Source organism: Arachis ipaensis, chromosome B10 (genome assembly GCF_000816755.2).
Source record: "Arachis ipaensis cultivar K30076 chromosome B10, Araip1.1, whole genome shotgun sequence".
Classification (NCBI taxonomy): Eukaryota; Viridiplantae; Streptophyta; class Magnoliopsida; order Fabales; family Fabaceae; genus Arachis; species Arachis ipaensis.
This window is the reverse complement of record NC_029794.2, coordinates 108,118,895-108,141,813: the sequence shown is the minus strand read 5'-3', so window position 1 is coordinate 108,141,813 and position 22,919 is coordinate 108,118,895. Positions and strand designations below refer to the sequence as shown.

The 22,919-nt window shown below is 35.6% G+C and overlaps 1 protein-coding gene and 1 long non-coding RNA gene across 2 annotated transcripts; one reads left to right on the top strand and one right to left on the bottom strand.

The window, feature by feature from the left end:
- On the top strand, nucleotides 1,789-13,894 carry LOC107620956. Its single transcript, XM_016323030.1, has 8 exons — nucleotides 1,789-1,928; nucleotides 2,017-2,081; nucleotides 2,362-2,391; nucleotides 2,790-2,857; nucleotides 2,931-3,044; nucleotides 12,938-13,092; nucleotides 13,498-13,615; nucleotides 13,865-13,894. The coding sequence occupies exons 1-8, from the start codon at nucleotides 1,789-1,791 to the stop codon at nucleotides 13,892-13,894; spliced, it is 720 nt and encodes a 239-aa protein (XP_016178516.1).
- Nucleotides 19,935-22,919, bottom strand: LOC110267876. Its single transcript, XR_002355829.1, has 3 exons — nucleotides 22,781-22,919; nucleotides 22,372-22,665; nucleotides 19,935-20,177 (listed from the first exon to the last, which is right to left on the bottom strand). It is a non-coding gene; the product is annotated as an uncharacterized LOC110267876 (long non-coding RNA).

Genomic DNA, 22,919 nt, shown 5'->3' with positions numbered 1-22,919 from the left:
GAAATGACCAGCTCTTACAATTGGTGGTGGCTAAGATCTAAACTTAAAGGTAAAAAATCTACCCGTATCCCATATAATTAATTTCAACCTGCCGACCCAAAGTCCTCTTTTTGGGTCTTCTCCTAGCAATGGAGAACGGTGTCTTGGGACTGGCCACTTCAGAACGGCGACATAAGAACTTTGAAGACGAGAAGACTGGTTGCTCCTACGGCGACGGAATGACAACGGGGTTGTGCCGGCAAGGAGGTCGAAGATGATCCAGGATGTTAATGTAACCAGAGGAGGTAAATAGCAAACTGGCAAGAGGAGACTTTCACTGATGCTGTCATCCTTCTGATCGGGATTGCACCAGGACGCTTCCCAAACCCGTTTACACTCTTAAATCCCAAACTCTAGAGGCCATCTTCTCTATTTGGTTTTTTGGTTAACAAGTAACAACCTCCCAGAGAGGTTGAAAGAGATAAAGGAGAGCTTGATTCGATGGTGAGGGGGAGGTGACAAAAAACAATGGGATTGTGACAGCAGTGAAAGTTTGGATAGGGGTAAAGGATGACAAATACTATTCCTAACATCTATCAAAGAAAAATTTGATCCTTCATTAATGTTAATCCTCTTCTACATAACACTTAATGCTCATGCATGATTGTCATCACAATAATGTGCTGTTAGACAAGTTCCATTAATTTATGGTAAATTTTATGAAGAGAACATAATAAGTAACATTAGAGTCGAATTTTCTCTTATTTCTCTATAATTTAATTAATTATTAAATTTTTAGTATCTTATTTATTTGAGATGGTAGTTCGTGAACCTTCTCTTTTTTTTTTTTGGATCAAGATCCTCTAAAGTGAAGAAGTTGGTAAAGTACTAAAGTGAGTAATTAATCATTCTTAAATTAATATAGTAGAACACATATTTCATAAAAGTTACAAAATCAACAGTAATTAACTCTTTAATTTACTACTTTACCAACTTACTCACTTTAAAAAATCCAATTTTTTTCTCTTTAATATCTATGGTTAAAAAAAATAAATCGAAAAGTTTCTCAACCTGTTTTCATGAGTTGCATGGAAAAAATAAAAGTCAAATACAAAAATTTTATACTCAAGTGAAAGTCACTAAACAATAAAATTAATCGTTTTAAATTAAACATTTTAATTATTGGTGATAATATATAATTAAATTTTTATGTAAAATATAATGATAGTATACATTAAAGTATTGAATGTTTGAATTTATTATATGTATATTTTTTCTTTTGGGTGAAAATAAATCCGTTAGTTAATACTTAATACTTAATATTTTGGAATTAAATCATATTTTTAATTTATTCAGTTAATTTTGTTGAAAGAAATATTTTATATAAATTTTATTTGTTTATTTAATTGGACTTTATTGTTACTGTTTGTAGAGAGTGAATAATAAAATATTTTATTTTGTAAAAAAATAGGGAACAACTATGCATGCTTCTGTAGGTAAGAATCTGATATCTATGTTCGAATTATTGATATCGGAGGAAGCTGTGTATATTTTTATATATTTTGGAGTTAGCAATAACTGTGGATTGTATCGCACAACATCACATCATTTTAAATTGTTTTTTCAAGCAAGGACTACTGTCTTACCTTTTTTCTGTAATGCAATACCGTTATATGGTATTAAGTTGGTCCCTTTTAGAAAAATTATGGGATACTCTCCTCAACATCATTTTTTGGTTGGTAAGTGTATGATTTATAGCAAGTACATAAGTTGATTTTTCTTTTATTTTTATGACAATATATCACTAAGATGGGTGATTTGTGCACAATCTTCTATTTGATATTTATTTTAGACGTTGCTGGAGTTATGACCGGTGTAGAAGGTGAGAAAAAATATTTGAAGAATGAAAAACTTATTGACATGTTGGTCATTCATATTGAGAATGACGGGTGCATTTTTTCGATGCCCTTACTCATCACTTAATATGTTTATATAAATAATTTTTTATTTTCTAAATAATTTGTATTTTTTCTGTAGCTTGAAGCTTAATGCTGCTGTTTTTAGAGAGATAGTGGACCAGATCAAGGGTTTTGTGGCAACGGGTGAGCAGCAGCTACCGATAATTATTTTTCAATTTGCAAAAATAAAGAATTTTTGAAGTAGGTAAGGATTCGATCACTATCAAATGGTTATATCTTATTGTAGCTATCTCTACTAATTACTGGGACGTGATTCAATTAGTATTTTTAGTTTTTAAATTTTATGGTGTGATACTACATATAATAGTAATTTTTTTGGTTTTTAAATTTTAGGGTGCGATACTACATGTAGTGGTAACAAAATTATAAGTACTGTGTTTTGTGCTTTAATACTTTTTATCAGGTGAAATTACAAGTGAAATTATAGAAAACGGTAATAACAATTCCGACAAATGGCTCGCGTTATAAAAATTAAAATTTGAAGTGATAAAAAGTATTATTATATGCACGTGGATAAATTGTATCACCAGCTTTTTATTTCTTTTGATTGTAAATTCTATGTTGAATTTACTCACCAATTAATTAATCAATATATAATTTCAAGTTATATTTTTGTTATTATATAATATTTTTTATCATTTTATATTTGCAATAAATACTTTTTTATTTTTATAGCTCATTGCTAAAATATTTTTTATACTAATTAATTAGGTTCACAGTAGATTATAGTTATTTTTTAAATCTAAGGATACTTTTAGTTACTTTCCATTCGATAATTTTTCTGTTATGTATAATTGTACAACTCATTTGAGCAATGATTGTTGTACATAGATACCAATATATTACAGAACATTATGTATGGTACCAAGCTTTTGATAAATCCAGATGTTCCTGAGGCTGTGATGTTTTGAAAAAGGTATTGTATCAACATTGTGAATTATTTATGGCATTGTGATTGAGCATGTACTATAGAGAAACTTCACAGTACCTATCTGTGCTTTCCGCAAATCGGTGTATGTTGCTGAAGATGAAGTTTTATATTCCACTGAGAGGAAGACAATAAAGGAGTTATGTGCGGCTGCAGATGTGAGTGCCTTATAGAAAACTACTTTTTGATGTTTGCTTCATTATTTGTTTTTTGACTTTCAAACTGTTCTGATAAACCCATATTTAATGATATATATTGTGTTCAATTCAAGAGATTTATTCAATCCTTCACCCACTTATTCATATAAATTGCATGGTTTTACTTTCCCTTCCTTATTATGTGATATATGTGAAAAACATGTTTCCTATGCTTTGAAATTATTTATTTTAATTACCCTTTATTACCATTCGATGCCGTGATTTGTGTGTTAAGTAGTTTTCTGATCTTCTAAAGCAAGGATGACTTAAAGGATGGAAAGGAAACATACAAAAATGGAAGGAAAGCACAAAATGGAGTTTTTGAAGAAACTGGCAGCGACGCGAACGCATGGACGACGCGGCCGCATACCTAGCGTGAAAAGACAGCAACGCGAACACGTGACTGACGCGGACGCGCGCCATGAGCAGAACACAGATAACGCGGACGCATGACCGAAGTGAGCGCGTGACAAGGAAAACTCCAAATGACGCGACCGCGTGACCCACGCGGACGCGTGACAGATGCCACGCACCAGAAATTATAGAAAACGCTCCCAGCGATTTCTGAAACCTTTTTTGGCCCAGATCCAAGTCCAGAAAGCACAGATTAGAGGTTATAAAGTGGGGGAATGCATCCATTCATAGGGAGGCATTCAATTATTCACTTTTGATAGTTTTAGATGTAGTTTCTAGGGAGGGAGGTTCTCTCATCTCTCTTAGGTTTTAGGATTAGGATTTCTTGTTATTTCAATTTAGTATTCTGACTCTTTATCAGGTTCAATATTCCTTTTGCTTTATATTTCTCTTTTGCTTTCAGATTTTTTAAAGATTTCTTTTAATTACTTTTGTTGCCAATTCGGCTTATGAATCATTCATGTTTAAATTTGAATTTCTATTTAATATAATTTGAGGTATTTCAGTTTATGATCGCTTTCTTTTATTTATGTTACTGTTGCTCCCAATCTAGAGACATTTTTATTCGAGTAAGTTTACCTTTCCCCTTTTGGCCTTGGTTAAGTAATTGGTAACTCATGAGTTGTCAAACTCAACGTGATTGATAATTGTTGTCTTTACTAATTGAATTGAACTTCAATAACTCCAGTCCTTTCTTAGGAATTGACCAGGACCTGAGGATCAAACTAATTGGTCCACTTGACCTTCCTTTGCTTTAGTAAAGGCTAACTAAGTGGGATTAAAACTCAATTCTCATCACCATTGATAAGGATAACTAGGATAGGACTTCCAAATTCTCATACCTTACCAAGAGTTTATTTTACAGTTATTTATTTATTTTATTTGTCATTTAAATTACTTATTCCTTACTTTCAAAACCCCAATTTACAAAACTCATAACTAATAATAAGAACATACCTCCCTGCAGTTCCTTGAGAAGACGATCCGAGGTTTAAATACTTCGGTTATCAATTTATTTAGGGGTTTGTTACTTGTGACAATCAAAACGTTTGTAAGAAAGGATTTTTGTTGGTTTAGAAGCTATACCTGCAACGAGGATTTATCTGCAAATTTCTAGACCACGCAAAAGTCATCTCTTCAAAATGGCGCCGTTGCCGGGGAACTGCAAACGTGTGCCTTATTATTGGTTATTGTAAATATTTTTCCTTTATTTGTTTATTTGTTTTTGTTTTTTTCCCTTTTTTATTATTTTATTAGCTACTATGAATTCTCACCCCTCTCGCTTTGAGTTTGGTTATAATATTGTTGAAGGAAACGGAAGTTATAGCAGGAACATGCATCAAGGTCAGAACAATCAAAGATGGATGGAGCCACGAGGACTTGATCAACCCTTTAGGCAACAACACCCTCCACAGTATCACAGATGACGACCACTTCACAATGCATACCAAGCTAATAGATATGGTGGACCCCCTGGTAGTTACCAACAAGCCCCACCCTGTGCCTATTGACCATCCTCTCAATATAACGTTGAACCACCACACTCACAAGCTCCTTTTCACCATTCGCCACCATATGATCCTTATTTACCCCAATTCAAATCCAATTACTCCCAAACACCACCACTTCCCTATGTACCATGTCCATATCCATCACCTCGAGAATTACAAGTTCACATCAAGGAAACAGTAGATCGACTTCATACAACCCTTCATCAGCTGGAGCAAGCAATACATCAATTATCTTCCAAACGTTTAGACCCTCAAGGAACTCCAATAGATTTATGTGGAGAATCTAATGACAAACGAAGCATGAAGGAGACACTAGAAACCCCAGAGGGCAGTAATGAGCATAACTTTGTTCTGGAACAATTGGAGGAAGCTCAAATTATCCAAGAAGAAGAAGTACTGATTGAAGATTTAGGAGATGCTGAATCTCCATGGGAATCCAGAGTTGTGAAAAATTCCGTCAAGGACGTTATAATTAATGCTAAGGAGGGTAGTGCACAACCCCCAAAGCAGGTATTTCATGAACAACTAGACGGAATAACCCAGGACGCACGTTTCCTTGATGATGATAGTCTCAAGTCAAGTTCTCCTATTAATGAACTTGCATCCACAAGTGAATTCTCTGAGATTGAAGAACCTTATCCAAGTGAATACGAAGATGATGTCGAGGTAGATTTTTCTCAACCTCCAACTTATGACTTGAGTGATGCGGAAGATGTCGAAGACTTTGATCAAGACGTGGTTGCATTTGAAGAAGTTTGCAAGGAAGTGGAGGAATTCGCAGAAGATTACAAGGGAGTAGAACTTACAGAACCACTGGAAACCTATCCCAAGGCCATTACCACCCAATACAAGCTTCAAGTGGGTACAATCCTTAACCTTTAACTTTATTTTTCCACTTGAATATGGTTTGTTTGAAACAGATGGCCAGCTTAGAGCTCTCTGCGGCTTTAAGAGTAAGAGGGAAATGCTCGTACTCAGAGCTGGTGCACAAGGTTCAATAAGGTTCCACACTTCAACTCGAAGTGCACGGATTGGTATCATTTTCAATCGAATGGATCTTGGAAAACGTTTGGTCATCTTGGTGAGAATCTAATTTCTAAACCGCCCGGATGGAAAAATATAGATCAAGACGAAGGCGGATTTAAAAGCAAAGTTTGGGATCCTGGAAAATATTCTGATATTCGTCACCCCGGGAGCCTGAAAATCTGTTTGAAGCTGCTCAGAAGCTTTACATACCTAGTTTGGGACCCCGGAGGCTGTTGGCATTCCAAACATTGGTGGAGATTTCTGGATGAATTTAAGCATAAGCCACCATAACAGAAAGCTCATCTAATATCCAACTTAAGGACTTTAACTAAAAGTGCTAGGTGGGAGACAACCCACCATGGTATGGTCGTTTCTTTTTCAATTTTTATTTCGTACTGTTTGATTTTATGTTATATTATTTTTATTGAACCTGGATGTTATTCATAGCATTTGTATTAGCATTGCATACTGCATCATTGCATACTTGCATATAAAAAAAAGAGAGGCATGCGACGCGACCACATTGCTCACGCGTTCGCGTCAGATGCGAAAACCACCTCCCACGCGTCCGCGTCAATCACGCGAATGCGTGATCTGGAAATCGGCGTAAAAATCCAACGCCCAGAAATCTGGGCTGGAATCGTGCAGGTGTTGTGCGTTTAGCACAAAATGGTCCACGCGTTCGCGTCCATCACGCGAATGCGTCATTTGCAAAACACCCATCCCACGCGAAATCGTGAGCGACGCGTTCACATCGCGTGGATTGCACAACACCCCAAAGGAGACAGAGAGTTGCGCTGAAATGACGCTGGAATTGTGCGTCCAGCACAATTTCCAGCGATGCGGTCGCATGCTTCATGCGACCGCGCCATTTATCCTTTTACCCATTCCATGCAATCGCGTCCCTCATGCGATCGCGTCAATCCCCGTCCACCCCAGCAACGCGACCGCGTGCCCCACGCGTTCGCGTGGATTCAATCACCACCACTCCCAGCCAACCACCTCCAACCGCCGCACCACCCTCGACCACCCAGCCACGACCGCGATGCCACCCCCTTCTTCCTGCCCTCTCTTTCTTCTCTTTCTCCTCTCTTCTTCCCTCCACCACCGCTGTCCCACCCACGCGGCCACCACCACCACCGCACCACCACAACCACACCCCCGCCATCTCTCAGTTCCCTAGCTTAGTTCATACGCCTACTAGGTTCTGCCGAACGCCACCTTTCTTTCATTCATAATTATTTGCATATTTTTTTCAGTTATGTTTAAATTTAGGATAGTTAGAGATGCATGTTTGTAGTGGATTCTAGGTGGTTAGGTAGCTAGGATGTGGTTAGTGGATTTAGGCCTGATTAATTGCACTGTTCTTGCTCCCTATTTTATAATTTTTGCAATTCTGCTGTTGCTGTGATGTTAGTATTGTTCATATGATGTTGTTACTGTTCATGCTGCTATTGCGACTGCTCTTTCATGTTCACATTATTTATGCTTATTTGCAGATCTGTTTTAATTTATATGAACTATTCTGCTTGCTGTTTATTACCCAGGAACATTCAATTTTAGCCGGAATGCTGTCCAATTTTCTGTAAATTATTTTGATATTCATTCATGTTTTGGTTTTGGCAATTTGAATTTGGCACTCCTCAGCTTTTACCAAACCAATTCATGAATGCACGGGCCAGCATTCTTATTCCTCTGTTTTCCCGGTTAATAAATCACATTGTTGATGATTAGATTTCACTTTTTGCTATTTCTATATCTATATGAATCATCAACAACTTGATTTCCTTGCTTGAATATGAGTTGTCTGTTGCTTAAAATTGTGAAATTCTTGTTACTTAGAAACCGATCATCATGCCACTTACTCTGACTTTCTTTTCACTAACTCACTGATTTTCGCTTTCTAACCTCTTTTTTTAATTTTAACCACTCTTCACTTTCCAACTTCCCCCTCTGCTTTTTGACTAACTCTTTCAACTTTTTAACTCATGGCATAATTATTATTGCTCCTAATTAACACGTATTCTCCTTATAATACACTTTGGATTGTAATTTCTCATCTCAGCTTTTTAACTCCAACACAATCCAAAATGCATAATTATTCAACTCATTTCATAATTCTATTGCTCCTTTGCCACTATATGCATATCTTGTTATTTGCCTACTTGTTTTTCTATTTTTATTATATCCTAGATTTCTGTTTTTCAGGATGTCTGACCCTCAACGAAAAGGAAAAGGAAAGGCAACAACCGACAAACGGAAAAGAGGTGAATCCTCTATGTCTATCCTGGAGATCATGCATGATGACTCTTGGCGGGAAAAGCACTTTACCCCACAGGAGAAGGCTGACCAGGTCCTCCCTGCCAATGATCCAATTAAGTTTGCAAACCGATACTGTGAGCTGAAGTATCTGGTGTTTGCCACCTCCAGAAATCTATACCTAGAGAGGACTCTAAAAATTCCAGAAGAACTACAGCAGTACACATCCAATCAGATCAAACAGAGAGGCTGGTTCTTTTTGGAGAGAAATTTGACTAAGGTCAATGCTTCTTGGGTAAGAGAGTTTTACTGCAATTATTTCAAGACTTTCCTGGATGCAGTGCACCTCAGAGGGAAACAGATACTGGTCACTAAAGAGGCCATTGAGGATATTCTGCAGCTTCAGCCTAAGTTAGATCAGCTTGACGGTTACCAAAAGGCTGAAGAGGACATGCGTTTTCTGAGATTCGACTGGGATGCTGTCAAGGAGAGGATAGCCCTTGACGCTACTGTCCCCTGGGTCATGGGTAAGAACACCACAATGCCTAAAGGAATCAAGCTTATGTATCTGAATGATGAGGCTCGGCTCTGGCACCAGATCCTGAGCAACTTTGTTATGCCGAGCACTCATGAGACGGAGCTGCCTGCCACTATGATCACCCTTCTCTGGTGTGTGATCTAGGGTAAGGACCTGTACCTCCCACGATTCATCTGGCACTTTATGGCCAGGGTCCATATCAGAGGCACCCTACCTTTCCCTTACCTGGTTACCCAGCTAGGCCGTCGAGCTGACGTGCCTTGGGAGGATGCTGATGAGAAACCACCTGCTGCGGACTGCAAAAAGATTATCCCTCACAGCAGGAAGTTTCAAACTTTAGGCTATACACCCCCATTCCTCACCGCTTCTGCTGAGACAGCCACACCTTCAGCTGCCCCTTCTTCTTCCACTGCTGCACCAGCCCCACCCACTGCACCCCCACCTGCTCCTGAGCCTATTTACCATTTGGTGCATCGCCTCTTTGCCCGCTTGACCGTATGCAGCGTCGCAACAAGCGACACTATGAGCACCTCAAGTTTATGATCCGATCCGGCGGCGACATCCCCTCCGAGCCTGACACCCCTTCTGACACATCTGAGGCGGAGGCGAGCGCTCATGAAGAGGAGACACATGCCCAGGCAAGCCCGGAGCAGGCTGCGCCACAGCAGGAGGAGCCACACCAGCTACAGGCCGCAGACCCCGAGATTCCTATCCAGTCAGAGCCTCCACTGCAGCAGACAGATCCTCCTACCCTTATCCAGTCTGCAGATCCTCAGGCCACCACCGAGACTCCAGCAGCCCATCCTTCTGGTGATGACACTCCTTCACACCCAGCTTAAGTGAGCATCGGGGACGATGCTTTATTTTAAGTGTGGGAAGGTTGCCATCTCTGGCGTATCTTTTTGGTGAACCACTACATACTCTTTTATCTTATTTTGGTTATTTTTATCTTTATTTTTATTTTTTATCTTTCAGTACTTATACATTGTCCTTTTTATTTTTATGTTATTTCTGCATTTTGCACCTTAGTTCATATTTTAGCCATTTAGTTTAGTTTGCAATTCTAAACTTATTAGTTATAGAATATGTGGATTAATTAGTATAGTTTACCCTTTTAGCATATGATAGTTTGGTTTAAATTGAAAATAAAAAGGAAGTAAACTAGAGACTTCAACATAATCAAAAACAATCCACACACCTTCTATATATAGCATAACATGTTAGTTAGTTAACAATATTTCATCAAGGAGGAACACTAAAACTTTAAAGCCACCCAAAATTTTACATTGAGAATAATGGGAACTCTTAATTTTTACTTACATGACATGTATAACTGATATATGATTTTTGAGCTAGAGAACACACAGCCTGTGAGTTTTGAGCTTAATTGTATGGTTACATTCAAACCATAAATTTCATTCCTGTGTGTTTCACCCTTCTTTTTATTCTGATGTTCTTTACTTTGTTTTAATCTATATGTCTATTTATAGAGTATAGATACATATTAAGAGATGATTGAGGCCATCATTTGAATTTTCCTCACTTATCCCAAATTAGCCTACCTTTTACATCACCCTTGTTAGCCCCCTTGAGCTTTTTAATCCTCTCTTGTTCTATAAACCACATTACTAGCCTTAAGCAGAAAAACAAAATAAAAATCCCAAGTTCAATCCTTGGTTAGCTTAAGATAGAAATTGTGTATTGTTTAAGTGTGGAGAACTTTATGGGAACGTGGATGATAGAAACAAGTAGGAAGTTAAAAAGAATAAGATGTTTCAAAATAAAAAATTTGGGAAGCATGCTCATGTGAAATAAAACAAAACAATTAAATTACCATGTGCATAAAATTTTTTTATTTTATTTAATTAAGGGATACAAAAATTCCCCAATTGCAAAATAAAAAGAATCAATGCACATGAAACAAAATTAAAGTTAATGCATGAGCTTACAATACAAAGTGAGAAAAGTTGGGCAAATAGGTTAAGAAGCTTTGAATTACAAAATATGTATGTTAGGTGAGATCTTAGACTAATCAAGGATTCACTTATTAGCTCACTTAGCCTTATACATATACCATTACCTTTACCTTAGCCCCATTACAACTTTGAAAAAGATCTCATGATTTTTGTATGTCTGTATTCTGTAATTGTTGATTGGTTAGATGAAGAACAAAGTTATAGAAAGTAAGGATAAAAAGAAGAATAGAGTGATTAACCTAATAAACACTAAGTGACTAGAGAGTAAACACAAAATCCAGTGAGGGTTCAATAGCTCATCACCATATATCTTTGCTTGAATTGTTAATTGTCTTGCAAGTTTGAAAAATATTTTTACCCATCTCAATTGTAAAAGTGCTTTAACATTATCTAGGGTTTGGCTATGCATATATGATTCCTTGAGAATGTGAATTAATTTAACTACATGTAAGTTTTATATACAAGTGAATAACAATTAGAATTGCATGATTTATTTAGGTAGTTGCATTTATAATAGATTGCATTGCATGAGATTCCACCACTTTAACCTTACCTTACTCTTTATCTTGGATTTAGCATGAGGACATGCTATTGTTTAAGTGTGGGGAGGTTGATAAACCATATTTGATGATATATATTATGCTCAATTCAAGAGATTTATTCAATCCTTCACCCACTTATTCATGTAAATTGCATGGTTTTACTTTCCATTCCTTATTATGTGATATATGTGAAAAACATGTTTCCTATGCTTTGAAATTATTTATGTTAATTATCCTTTATTACCATTCGATGTCGTGATTTGTGTGTTAAGTAGTTTTCAGATCTTCTAAAGCAAGGATGACTTAAAGGATGGAAAGGAAACATACAAAAATGGAAGGAAAGCACAAAATGGAGTTTTTGAAGAAACTGGCAGCGACGCGAACGCATGGACGACGCGGCCGCATACCTAGCGCGAAAAGACAGCAACGTGAACGCGTGACTGACGCGGACGCGCACCATGAGCAGAAAACAGATGACGCGGACACATGACCGAAGCGAGCGCGTGACAAGGAAAACTCCAGATGACGTGACCGCGTGACAGATGCCACGCACCAGAAATTACAGAAAACGCTCCCAGCGATTTCTGAAACCCTTTTTGACCCAGATCCAAGTCCAGAAAGCACATATTAGAGGTTATAAAGTGGGGGAATGCATCCATTCATAGGGAGGCATTCAATTATTCACTTTTGATAGTTTTAGATGTAGTTTCTAGGGAGAGAGGTTCTCTCCTCTCTCTTAGGTTTTAGGATTAGGATTTCTTGTTATTTCAATTTAGTATTCTGACTCTTTATCAGGTTTAATATTCCTTTCGCTTTATATTTCTCTTTTGCTTTCATATCTTTTAAAGCTTTCTTTTAATTACTTTTGTTACCAATTTGGCTTATGAATCATTCATGTTTAAATTTGAATTTCTATTTAATATAATTTGAGGTATTTCAGTTTATGATTGCTTTCTTTTATTTATGTTACTGTTACTCCCAATCTGGAGACATTTTTTATTCGAGTAAGTTTACTTTTCCCCTTTTGGCCTTGGTTAAGTAATTGGTAACTCATGAGTTGTCAAACTCAACGTGATTGATAATTGTTGTCTTTGCTAATTGAATTGAACTTCAATAACTCCAGTCCTTTCTTAGGAATTGACCAGGACCTGAGGATCAAACTAATTGGTCCACTTGACCTTCCTTTGTTTTAGTAAAGGCTAACTAAGTGGGATTAAAACTCAATTCTCATCACCATTGATAAGGATAACTAGGATAGAACTTCCAAATTCTCATACCTTGCCAAGAGTTTATTTTACAGTTATTTATTTATTTTATTTGTCATTTAAATTACTTATTCCTTACTTTCAAAACCCCAATTTACAAAACTCATAACCAATAATAAGAACATACCTCCCTGCAGTTCCTTGAGAAGACGATCCGAGGTTTAAATACTTCGGTTATCAATTTATTTAGGGGTTTATTACTTGTGACAACCAAAACGTTTGTAAGAAAGGATTTTTGTTGGTTTAGAAGCTATACCTGCAACGAGGATTTATCTGCGAATTTCTAGACCACGCAAAAGTCATCTCTTCATGTTCCTATGTAGGTTGGATTCTATGTTGTTCTGACTACTGTTCTTAATGTTGAACCCGTTTCAAGTTGGTGGTATAAATCCCGTGTTTACAGCGTGAAGGCAGAAGCTAATGTGGATACATATTTCTGCGATGGCTGTAATAAGGACGTGAATAATGTGGTTGATAGGTACGACTCTAATTGGACTTATTTATGAAATCTTTTCATAAAAAAGTAATGTAGTTATATAATTAATTATGTTTCTTTTTAATTTATTTAGCAATATCTGGCTTAATACTAACAATTAGTAGACAATAAGAGAACAATTTATTAAAAAAAACTGCTTTGATCGATAGAAATATTGTCTTGCCACAAAAAAAATTGGCAAAATGAGATAGAGTTTATAGAAAAAATTCATATACCTACAATTTTATACCAAAGTTCCTTCTGCTAGGCTGAAATTTAGAAAACTGATAAGCCTAAAAAAATTGTGTTTGAGCATTTAAATTATGTTGAATATAATCTTTATGATTTTATTGTAACTAAAGGGTGACATGTCAAGTATTAATTGATATTTTTGAATAAAAAAGACAGGTATAAGTTAGATTTGTTGGTTTTTGATGGTACTGTTACAACAACTTTTGTTGTGTTTGATAAGGAGGCTGCAACTCTATTCGGACGGACCTGTAATGAGATGGTGAAAGAGTTGAATGTATGTGGTTTTTGCTGTTGAAACCATTTTGTTGATCACGTTATGATTGTTAATTAAAGATGTTTGTTTATTCAACATGATAAAAATGTAAAATCTTTTGCGTAGGAAAAAGGGGAAGCAAGCAAAGATCCTACTGGTTTTAAAAAGTTTTTCTTGATAAGGAGTTTCTATTCAAGATCGAAGTAGAAACTACTGGATGGTGTGATTCTTATGATGTATCAGTGATAAGTTCTGATTCTACCATTTTAGCGAGGTGGAGGGACACTCAAGGCCCGGTAAAATCTGATGTACCCTATAACACCCTAATATTCAAATCCTTATGCTCGAGTCATAAGTCTTTAATAATAAGGTAGTACGACTCAAGGTGGATTATAATACATAAATATATATAAGTTGAAAGGAAGTATTAAACGGGAAGCTTGAAAAGGAGTAAAATAAAATCGCGAAACAGAACACTCACGTATCAATAAAATAGAAGATAAAACGTATTCGGATAGCAAAACAAGATAAGGTATATATATAGAGAGACGTAAGTATAATAGCCACTAGTTGCGACATGCGAAGTTTAGGCTGACTAGGGTACAAAAATAAAATTAGTTTGGCAAAAATATTTCCTATCTCTCTTAAAATATACATCAAAGCCTCTATAGGCAAGTTTTTCAAAATGATGAATACATACACATAAGTTTTTCAAGATAAATACGGAGAGATTCTAAGCAAAGTAAAATAGGAGTCCAATGATCTTCACCATCTTTCAGATGAATCACAGCTCACTGTTGAGCTCCAGGACCTGCATCTAAAAAACAAGAGATATATAAGGAATGAGAACCCCCAACTCATAGGTTTCCAGTACGGTAAAAGTGCCAAATAAATACAATGCACTATAATAGGAACTCGCTAAGCATCCTAAGATTCCTTTCATCAAGTATCCATCCTAGGTTCGTACTAATCCATAAATAAGCAACTGTCATAAGGGAATACTAAATCTAATTCATCTTCCTCATATTTTCTAACTTTCCGATTCTCCAACATAACATAACCAGAACCGTAAACAGAACTAACACCAGATATTTTGTCTCAGTAATTCTATATCGATACATCATATCTTCACCTGGAGCAAGTGAAATCGCTTCACTATGTCTATCCAGGGAGCTCAAATAATCTCATTCGATATTCATCATTGTTAATCAATCATCTATTCGTTTCATTTCAACAAGGACAGCCCTCAACGTCAACTGACACCAACATGAGGAACCTCTCAGTTGTACAAACACAAGCAATGCAGACAAGTAATACAAAAGTAGGTTCAAGTAAGGCAAATAGCACATAATCACATAGTGTGGCATATATAATTAGGCAAACTAATACAAATAAGCAAACCCAAAGAAATCAAACATATGCAAATGATGTATGCCTGCCTTATGGCTGATGATATCATCTGTCGGTTATATAGCTAACCCGACATGTCCTAGTAGCTAACCATTGGATAGTCCCTGTGAATGCGCATCCCCAAGCTCAAAATCATAATCATTCAATATATATATATATATATATCCCCATGGGGGAGATCTCATTCGAAAAGGTATAAGTGTCCAACCACACTTACAACGTAGGGTTAACAGAATCTCGGATCTCAACCTAGAGCAAGTGGAGTCGACCCACTGCATCTACCCAAGAAAATCTTAAGCTTAGATAATTTCACAAGTTTCAAATCATTCTCAACTGGGAGCAAGTGGGGGCTAACCACTGCATCTACCACAGGAGACTCAAACTAAACCCAGAACAAGTGGATCAATGCCACTACATCTACCCAGACAGGTGTAATGAATTAATAATCAAATTCAAATATCAATTTCATAATTATTATCATTCTCATCATCAATCTCATAGTCATCATTATTCTCATTATCAATATCATAATCATCATCATTCTCATTATCAATATCATAATCATCATCATTCTCACTTAATATCTTGCTCATTTCTCTCAATTTTACTAACTCAACTCATGGGCTTCATCCCTAACTCTTTCATCCTCAATTCCACCGTATCCAAACTCATATCAAAGTTTATAAATATTTAGAAGGCCAAAAAAATGGTTAAAAGCCATAAAAATATATTTATCCAAATTCTGAGAAGTGTGCGTACGCATACATATGGTGTGTATACGAACAGGTTGAAACTGGGGTGTCCGCATACGCATGCAAAGGCCTGCGTACGCATACACCCAATTTTGGACAATTTTGCATACACATGCAATGTCCGCATACGCAGGAGCACTTGGCAGAGGCCAATGCCCGTGTACGCGCGTCATGTGCTACATACACATCCATATAAGAAACCAGCAAATCTGATATGTTGCAGAAATTAGTTTTTCAGTCCAATTTTTAAAACCTCATAACTTTTTTCACAAAATTTCGTTTTCAACCATTCTTGAACCGTTGGAAAGATAGATAAATGAATTTTCATAAAAATCCAATTTTGAAAGTTTTTCAACTCCGAGGGCCAAGTTACGGCCCGCCAAAATTGGCTAAAAATCTTTTTTTTTTAACCAAAAACACACATTTACCAATTTTTCAATGATTCACAAGCCTCAATCATTTTCAACCAACATAATGAACCCAAACCAACTCAAGTCTCATATTTACACATACACAACAAAATCCAAACATACTCAATCTATACATTCCAACTCAAATACATCCATTCCACATTTCAAAAAACCTCGTTTTTCACTATTTCATCAATCAATCAAATCCTCATACATTCTATACCAATTCTTCATTTAATCTCATACATTATCCCACAATTCAATCATCATTTACCGTCCTTACCTTTTCTAGCCTCTGGCCCAAGATTCACGGCCTCCGGCCCAATTCATAATTTCAATGCATATTCCACAAACCAATAATCATTATCCAATTCATTAAATTTCTCAACACACCAAACATGCAAATTCACACAATTCTCAACTCAATCATTAATTTCTATAACATATCAACTATACATATTAATACCAACTATTTACACAATCCAAACCTAATCCTAGGGGCATCTAGCCTAGAAATTCTCATCACATTACACCACACGGTACTTAAAAGAAACTTAAATTGTACCTTAATGATGGCGGTTCAAACCCAAACACATTATAACTCAAGCTTCCAAGGCTTTCAATCATAACCAATAAGCTTTAGCCACCAACACATTATTTCAAGTGCTCCAAATATACCCAACAACACTAACATAACTAATTTCATATATATATATATAATCTATGGTTCATAAAATTTGATAAACCACAAGGATCTGAGGATTTCTTACCTTAGACCATATGAAATAGGGATAAAACCCACTTAGAATCCATGTTACAATATACCTAAATAACCAAAATCACAAGATTTCAACACTAACTACCCAAAAAATGTGTAACAGTGGAAAATTTCGAAAACTAGGCAAATATTTCAGATTTTATTACTGCAATACTTCCATAGAAATGAAGAGGGCAAGAAGAGCAACGCGTGGCCACAAACAACTCGTCAATCAGAGTTCTGGAGAGAAAGTTATGGTGATTTAAAGTTTCAAGGAGGGCTAGTTAGGGTTTCTCTCTTCTTCCCTCTCTTCTCTCCAACGTGAATCACACAAAAATGGGGGATTGTGGCTGCTGAATGGCCTTAATAAAGCTATATATATGTTGAATCTTGGGTCCACTTAAGTCCGGTTCACTTGGTTTAGCCCGTTGACCCAACTTTGGGTCAAAACCTTTAAGATTAGCGTTTTAAATCGCGCTTTAGATACCTTTACTTTCTAAATCATAAATTCTAACTTTTTAATCTTTCTCACTCATAAATTATTTTTCTCAGCTACAGTACCAGACAGATCTCAGCCGGTACTGCAGGTCAAATTTTTATTATGTATTTTCACGTAGAAAACTATGTTTTTTGACTCAGAAAAATCCACTGAGCCCAGTATCATATTTAAATTTTCAAATTATGATTTGAAATTTTTCTACCTCTGATGGCCCATATTTAATTATTTATTTATTTAATTTTCTTTAAATCGGGGTTTTACATACCCCTGCTGGTCCTGCGACCCATTTTGATGGTGATGATTTTTTAATCCTCGAAAGAAAGAGATTGGTAGAGAAATTGAAATTATCCGAAGAGGTAATTGGTTTGATAGATACAATGAATCCACTTATTTTAGGATATCAGATAACTATATCTTTTTGATTAATTTGTTATGTGCACGTAAGGTGGCATTTATTGTGTCCTGGCTACTGGTTTGGAAGTGATTGACCAGGGTGACTGGTGGGTTCTAGCTTGCAAGTGTGAAAGAATTATTATGGTCATCAAAGCTGCTTATTATTGTGGGAATTGTGGGTGCATTGATGTGGCACTTTTGAGATAAATTTAACTTTCTATTTTTTATTTCGTTCTTATTTTCAAACATAGATAGTTTTTAATGTCGCTTTTTATGCCTTTCTATGGAATTGTGCACAAGGTATCAAATCAAGATAAGAGTAGTTGATCATTCTGGTTTATTAACATTTTTTGTTGCATGATCGTGAGGGACGTGCAATGTTAAAGAAGTCGTGTTCGGAGATCCTTAACTGGTTTCAAACTGTGCATATTATTATTTTATTGTTCTAATGCATTTGCGTGTATTATTTTTGTGTTATTCTCTTTTCATAGGTTAATTTCTTTTTTCATGCAACTATAGGAAGGTGGGATGATTGATCATTCTCCGAATTTTGCACAATTATTGGAAAAGGAAATTATCTTCAAAGTGAAGTCCAATAGTAGAGACAACCTAGACTTAGAGGTTAATTTTGAAGTGACAGATTTTTGTTCTGACGAATAGATTGTTAACGAGTTCAAAAGTCTTCAATTGCCTGGTAACCCTATTCAGGTATGATTTTTTTTGTTTACTTTTGTTGATTTTAGACTATGTATATTAAGGCTTATTTTGTATAGCCTTGCAGTGAAGATGGATGCTCTATTTGTGATGAGTCATCTGATCTAATCGTAAAAAATTGGTTAGCTACTAAAAGACCTATTGTTAGGGTATTCATTAATTTGGTCTTCACATATTTGGCCTCTTTTATATTTCGAATTTTATTTTTGGTTAAAATCTTAATTATACTTTTTTTTGTTTTGTTTGAAGATCCTGTTGGATAAGTTTAACATGTTAGGTGCTCCTTCCATTAAAAAGAAGCGATGATATTTTGTGAAAATTATCACCATTATATAGAGCTGCTGTAAAACATGAGATTATTCAACTAATGGAGATAAAGGAGCATGTTTTGAAGGTTTGGTGGAGTCTTGGCTATGACTATTATCTATTGAGCGAATAGATACTGTTCAGATTTTAAGATATTTTAAATTGAACTATTGTTGTTTTGATTTATTTAATTATTTATATTTTTTTGGACATGTTAACGACACTAGAAGTACTTCCTTTTTTTCTCTAATATAAGTGAAATCTTTATTGTTGATTAATTGATGAAATATTTTAGAATAGAGAATTTTTGCCACTTGAAAAACAAAATCGGGAGTTTATTAAATTATATGTAGGTTTAATTCATAGTAATGAATCAATTTGTTATTATTTTATTCGGTGTATAACATATTTTTCATAAATTTTATTTTGGGTTTCATTTGAAATATTTTGTTGGTGTTAATATATTGGATAAAAATATCTATAACGATAACGAACAAAAAAATAAACAAAAAAATGAAACAAATTATTAAATTTCAATCAGTAGTTCTATCCATATCATTTTTTTCACCTTCGTTTTGGATTTTAAATTTTTTTTAAAATCAGCGATGGTAAAATTTTATTGATGCTAGATAAAATTACAGAAAAATCCACGGAACAATATAAGTTATTGTTCTTTCAATCAAATTATACAACATACAAAAATAAATTAATTTCATTTCTTTCATTTCAATTTTAGTTCTTTCCATCCGATCCGATGAGGATTCTTTTCCTATGCCAATGACTCCATTTTTTTATAAGATATCAATCTTATATGGCAAGTTTAGGACAAAAAAAAAAAAGGAAAAAGGGGCTTCTCAACCTTGCCACGTAACCGATATCGGCAAATTTTATTGTTTTGTTCGAATTTCTACACTTTATGATGAAGCTGTCATGGCATACTCCATACTCCGGAGAGTATTTTTCGATTTAATTATTTTAACTCATTCAATACAATTTGTAACACCCTAACTATCAAAATGTCACGCTTCCGGCTGCGCCACTCTGATAGCTCGGGTATTACGACGATTTTTAAAATATTTAATACTAAAATATGAGCCTATTTTAAATTTTAAATCGTATAACCGTTCAAGAGACTTCTTATCTAATAACATACAACCACATTTACAAAACAAACCATATATCTACATATTATTAATATTACAAGCATTACATAATCATAATCCTATCCCTTTTGTGAAGACTTGGTAAAATTAAAGGCGAGGGAAACATAAATGCTAAAATCAATACAAAAGTATCGTTTAAACAAAAAGAAATAAGCCCTTCCAAACTCGTCGTCCATAACCTGAAAAGGGAAAAAACCTGTAAGGGAGTGAGAACATCATCCTCGAAAGGGTTCTCACTATAGGGTTATAGAATTGCTATAATAAGATACGAAAATAAAATTGTTTTTAAAGTACAGTGATTAATAATCGCCTTATGCTTCTTTTCAATACCAAAGAATTAATATTCAAAATTCGAAATCCTTTCTAAACAGGAAAGCTGTTAATTTTTCAGAAATCTAAAAGCCTTTTTAAAAGTCTTTCCTAGACAGCATGAATGACCAAACTGTTCCAAGCATAGGTTCATTAAGTCTATACTGAACCAGTTTAGTTTTTCATACTCTTCTAAACCAAAAGCACAAATCAAACATAGTTTTCAGCTCATCTCATAATCAACCACGACCCTAGGTCCAAGCAACTCAATCAACAACCAATTCATCACAATTCAATCAATTTTTAGTCACACATAAATAAGAAGGTTCAAACACAATCAAGCAGTTATATCAAGTAGAGCAATTAGCAATTAAACATAACTATTCACTTAGGCAAACCAATTACAATATGCACACCCAAACAATGTCATATAATGCATATGATGAATGCCTGTCCTATGGCTGATGATATCATCTGTCGGTTATATAGCCAACCCGACACGTCCTGGTAGCTAACCATAGACTGAAACACCCATGCAGAGCCAGTGGGTTTGAGCTACAACCCCCTTGCTACTACCTGCTTAACCCAAAGCCAGTGGAATAACCACTAATGCGGCTACTACCCAGGCGGGTGTTTGAAAACTCAACCTGGAGCAAGCGGGACGAACCACCATCCTTGCTACTACCCAAGCGTCACAAACATACTTTTGTTCAATTTAAATCAAGCGTGATCATTATCAATTCTCAAACATTAACCTGGAGCAAGGGGGACGAACCACCATCCTTGCTACTACCCAGGTATCTCAAACATATATTTATTCATTCCATCTCATTCATAACCAATCATAATCATTTTCACACTTTCTCAACAATCCACATCAAGTAAATCATCATTCATGCCATATATTACTTTTTCCTCAAATCACTTTTCTTTGAAAACAACAATCAAACTTATCCTTGTCTCAATTTCAAAATCCTTCTCATATCTCAAGCTATTTCTAGCTTCCAAGCCACTTTTTCCTCAAACTCAATTCTATTTTTAAAAGAAAGCCACTTTATGTAACATTTTCTCAAAACTTACAAAAATTTCCAAAATCATATCAAATGGAAGTTTTCTTTGAAAAGACTCAAAGTTCTCCTCTTTGAAACCATCCTTTTAACTACTCTTAAACAGGAGTTATGAATTAATTATTCCAGCAAGGTCTCAAGTCTTTAAGGGAGAACAACCAAATCCCTTTTCTTAAATTTATTAAAATTCTTGAAAAATCATGTTTTCGTGGTTTGAATTAAATCAAGCAAAATCCAAATAAAACCAAATCATTTAAAATCGAAAAATCATCCGTTTGAACCAAAACAATTTTTAATTTCATTCCTTAAAACCAATTCCTTAACTTTTCCAAAACATTGCAAGCGGAGTCAGTCGATTAAAGTCCATTTACTTATAAATTCACTGAAGCTCCTCCAAATAAAATCCTCAAGTCAAATTCAAAAACATAAACCATTCTCACATTTAAAACAGCCTCAAAGCATAAGTCTTCTCTAATTGGTTTGCACTCAAAATGTAATACTTTTCTTAAGAAGCAAAGCTCCACCACAATTCTCTTTGCAATAATTCAATTCAAGACGTAATTCATCACTTTCTTAAATAGTTCAACTAAAATAATATAAGTCTTAAGTTCAAATTCTCTTAATAACTTTTCAAATAAAGTCTTGGATTTTATAGAGATTTCAGCAGCACCTCCCCTAAAACTTGGACTTTGCCACCCTTTCCGGGTCCCAACCAAAACATTCCACAACCATTTCCAACGGGTTCAGAACCAAACTAGTTTCCAATAAAACAACATCCAGACGTTCAAACTTTAAAAATAACATCAAACCAAACTAATTTAGAAATCTCCAATTTTAACAAATCAATTAATAATTCAATCAATACACAACCGTATTCATACGAAACAAGCCAGTCAATTCATAAGACTTGCATAATCACTAAAAATGCATTTTTGCACATCCATGTCAATTTATAACAATTCCAATTACAAAATTAAGTTTTTAGAAAAGCCCCTACCTCAACACGTTCATACCACAATCCAAATGCCTCCAGAAATTCCTTTCCTCTCAACCATCAATGGCAATTGAAACCTCAGCTCAGCTTGCTTCCTCAAACGTGACGTGTGACCTCGGTTTCTAAATCCTAAAACATTAATATCATGGAAACCTCAAAATACACAACAGAAAACCAAAGGCGAGGATTCCGGGGTAGGGACACTTACTGGAATAAAAGAACGACGCACCAGCCACCCCAAACTTAACCGGCAGCAGCTCCGACAGCGGCCAGGAGCTTCAGTGGCTCAGCAACAACCTTAATTTTTGACATGCAAACCCATAAAATTAACCATACAATATCTATACATCGGAATCCTTAACCTTAAATAGCTAGAATGATTACAGAGAGCTTCAAGGCGCGGGGAACTCACTATAAAAAGAATGACAGAAGTGGAGCGGTGGCTCCGATGGCGACCTCCGGCAGCGGCGATGGAGACAGCTTCACGGACGGCGACGTGGTTTGGCGATGGGCGGACCGGCGGTGACAGATCCGACGCGCGTCTCCTCTCT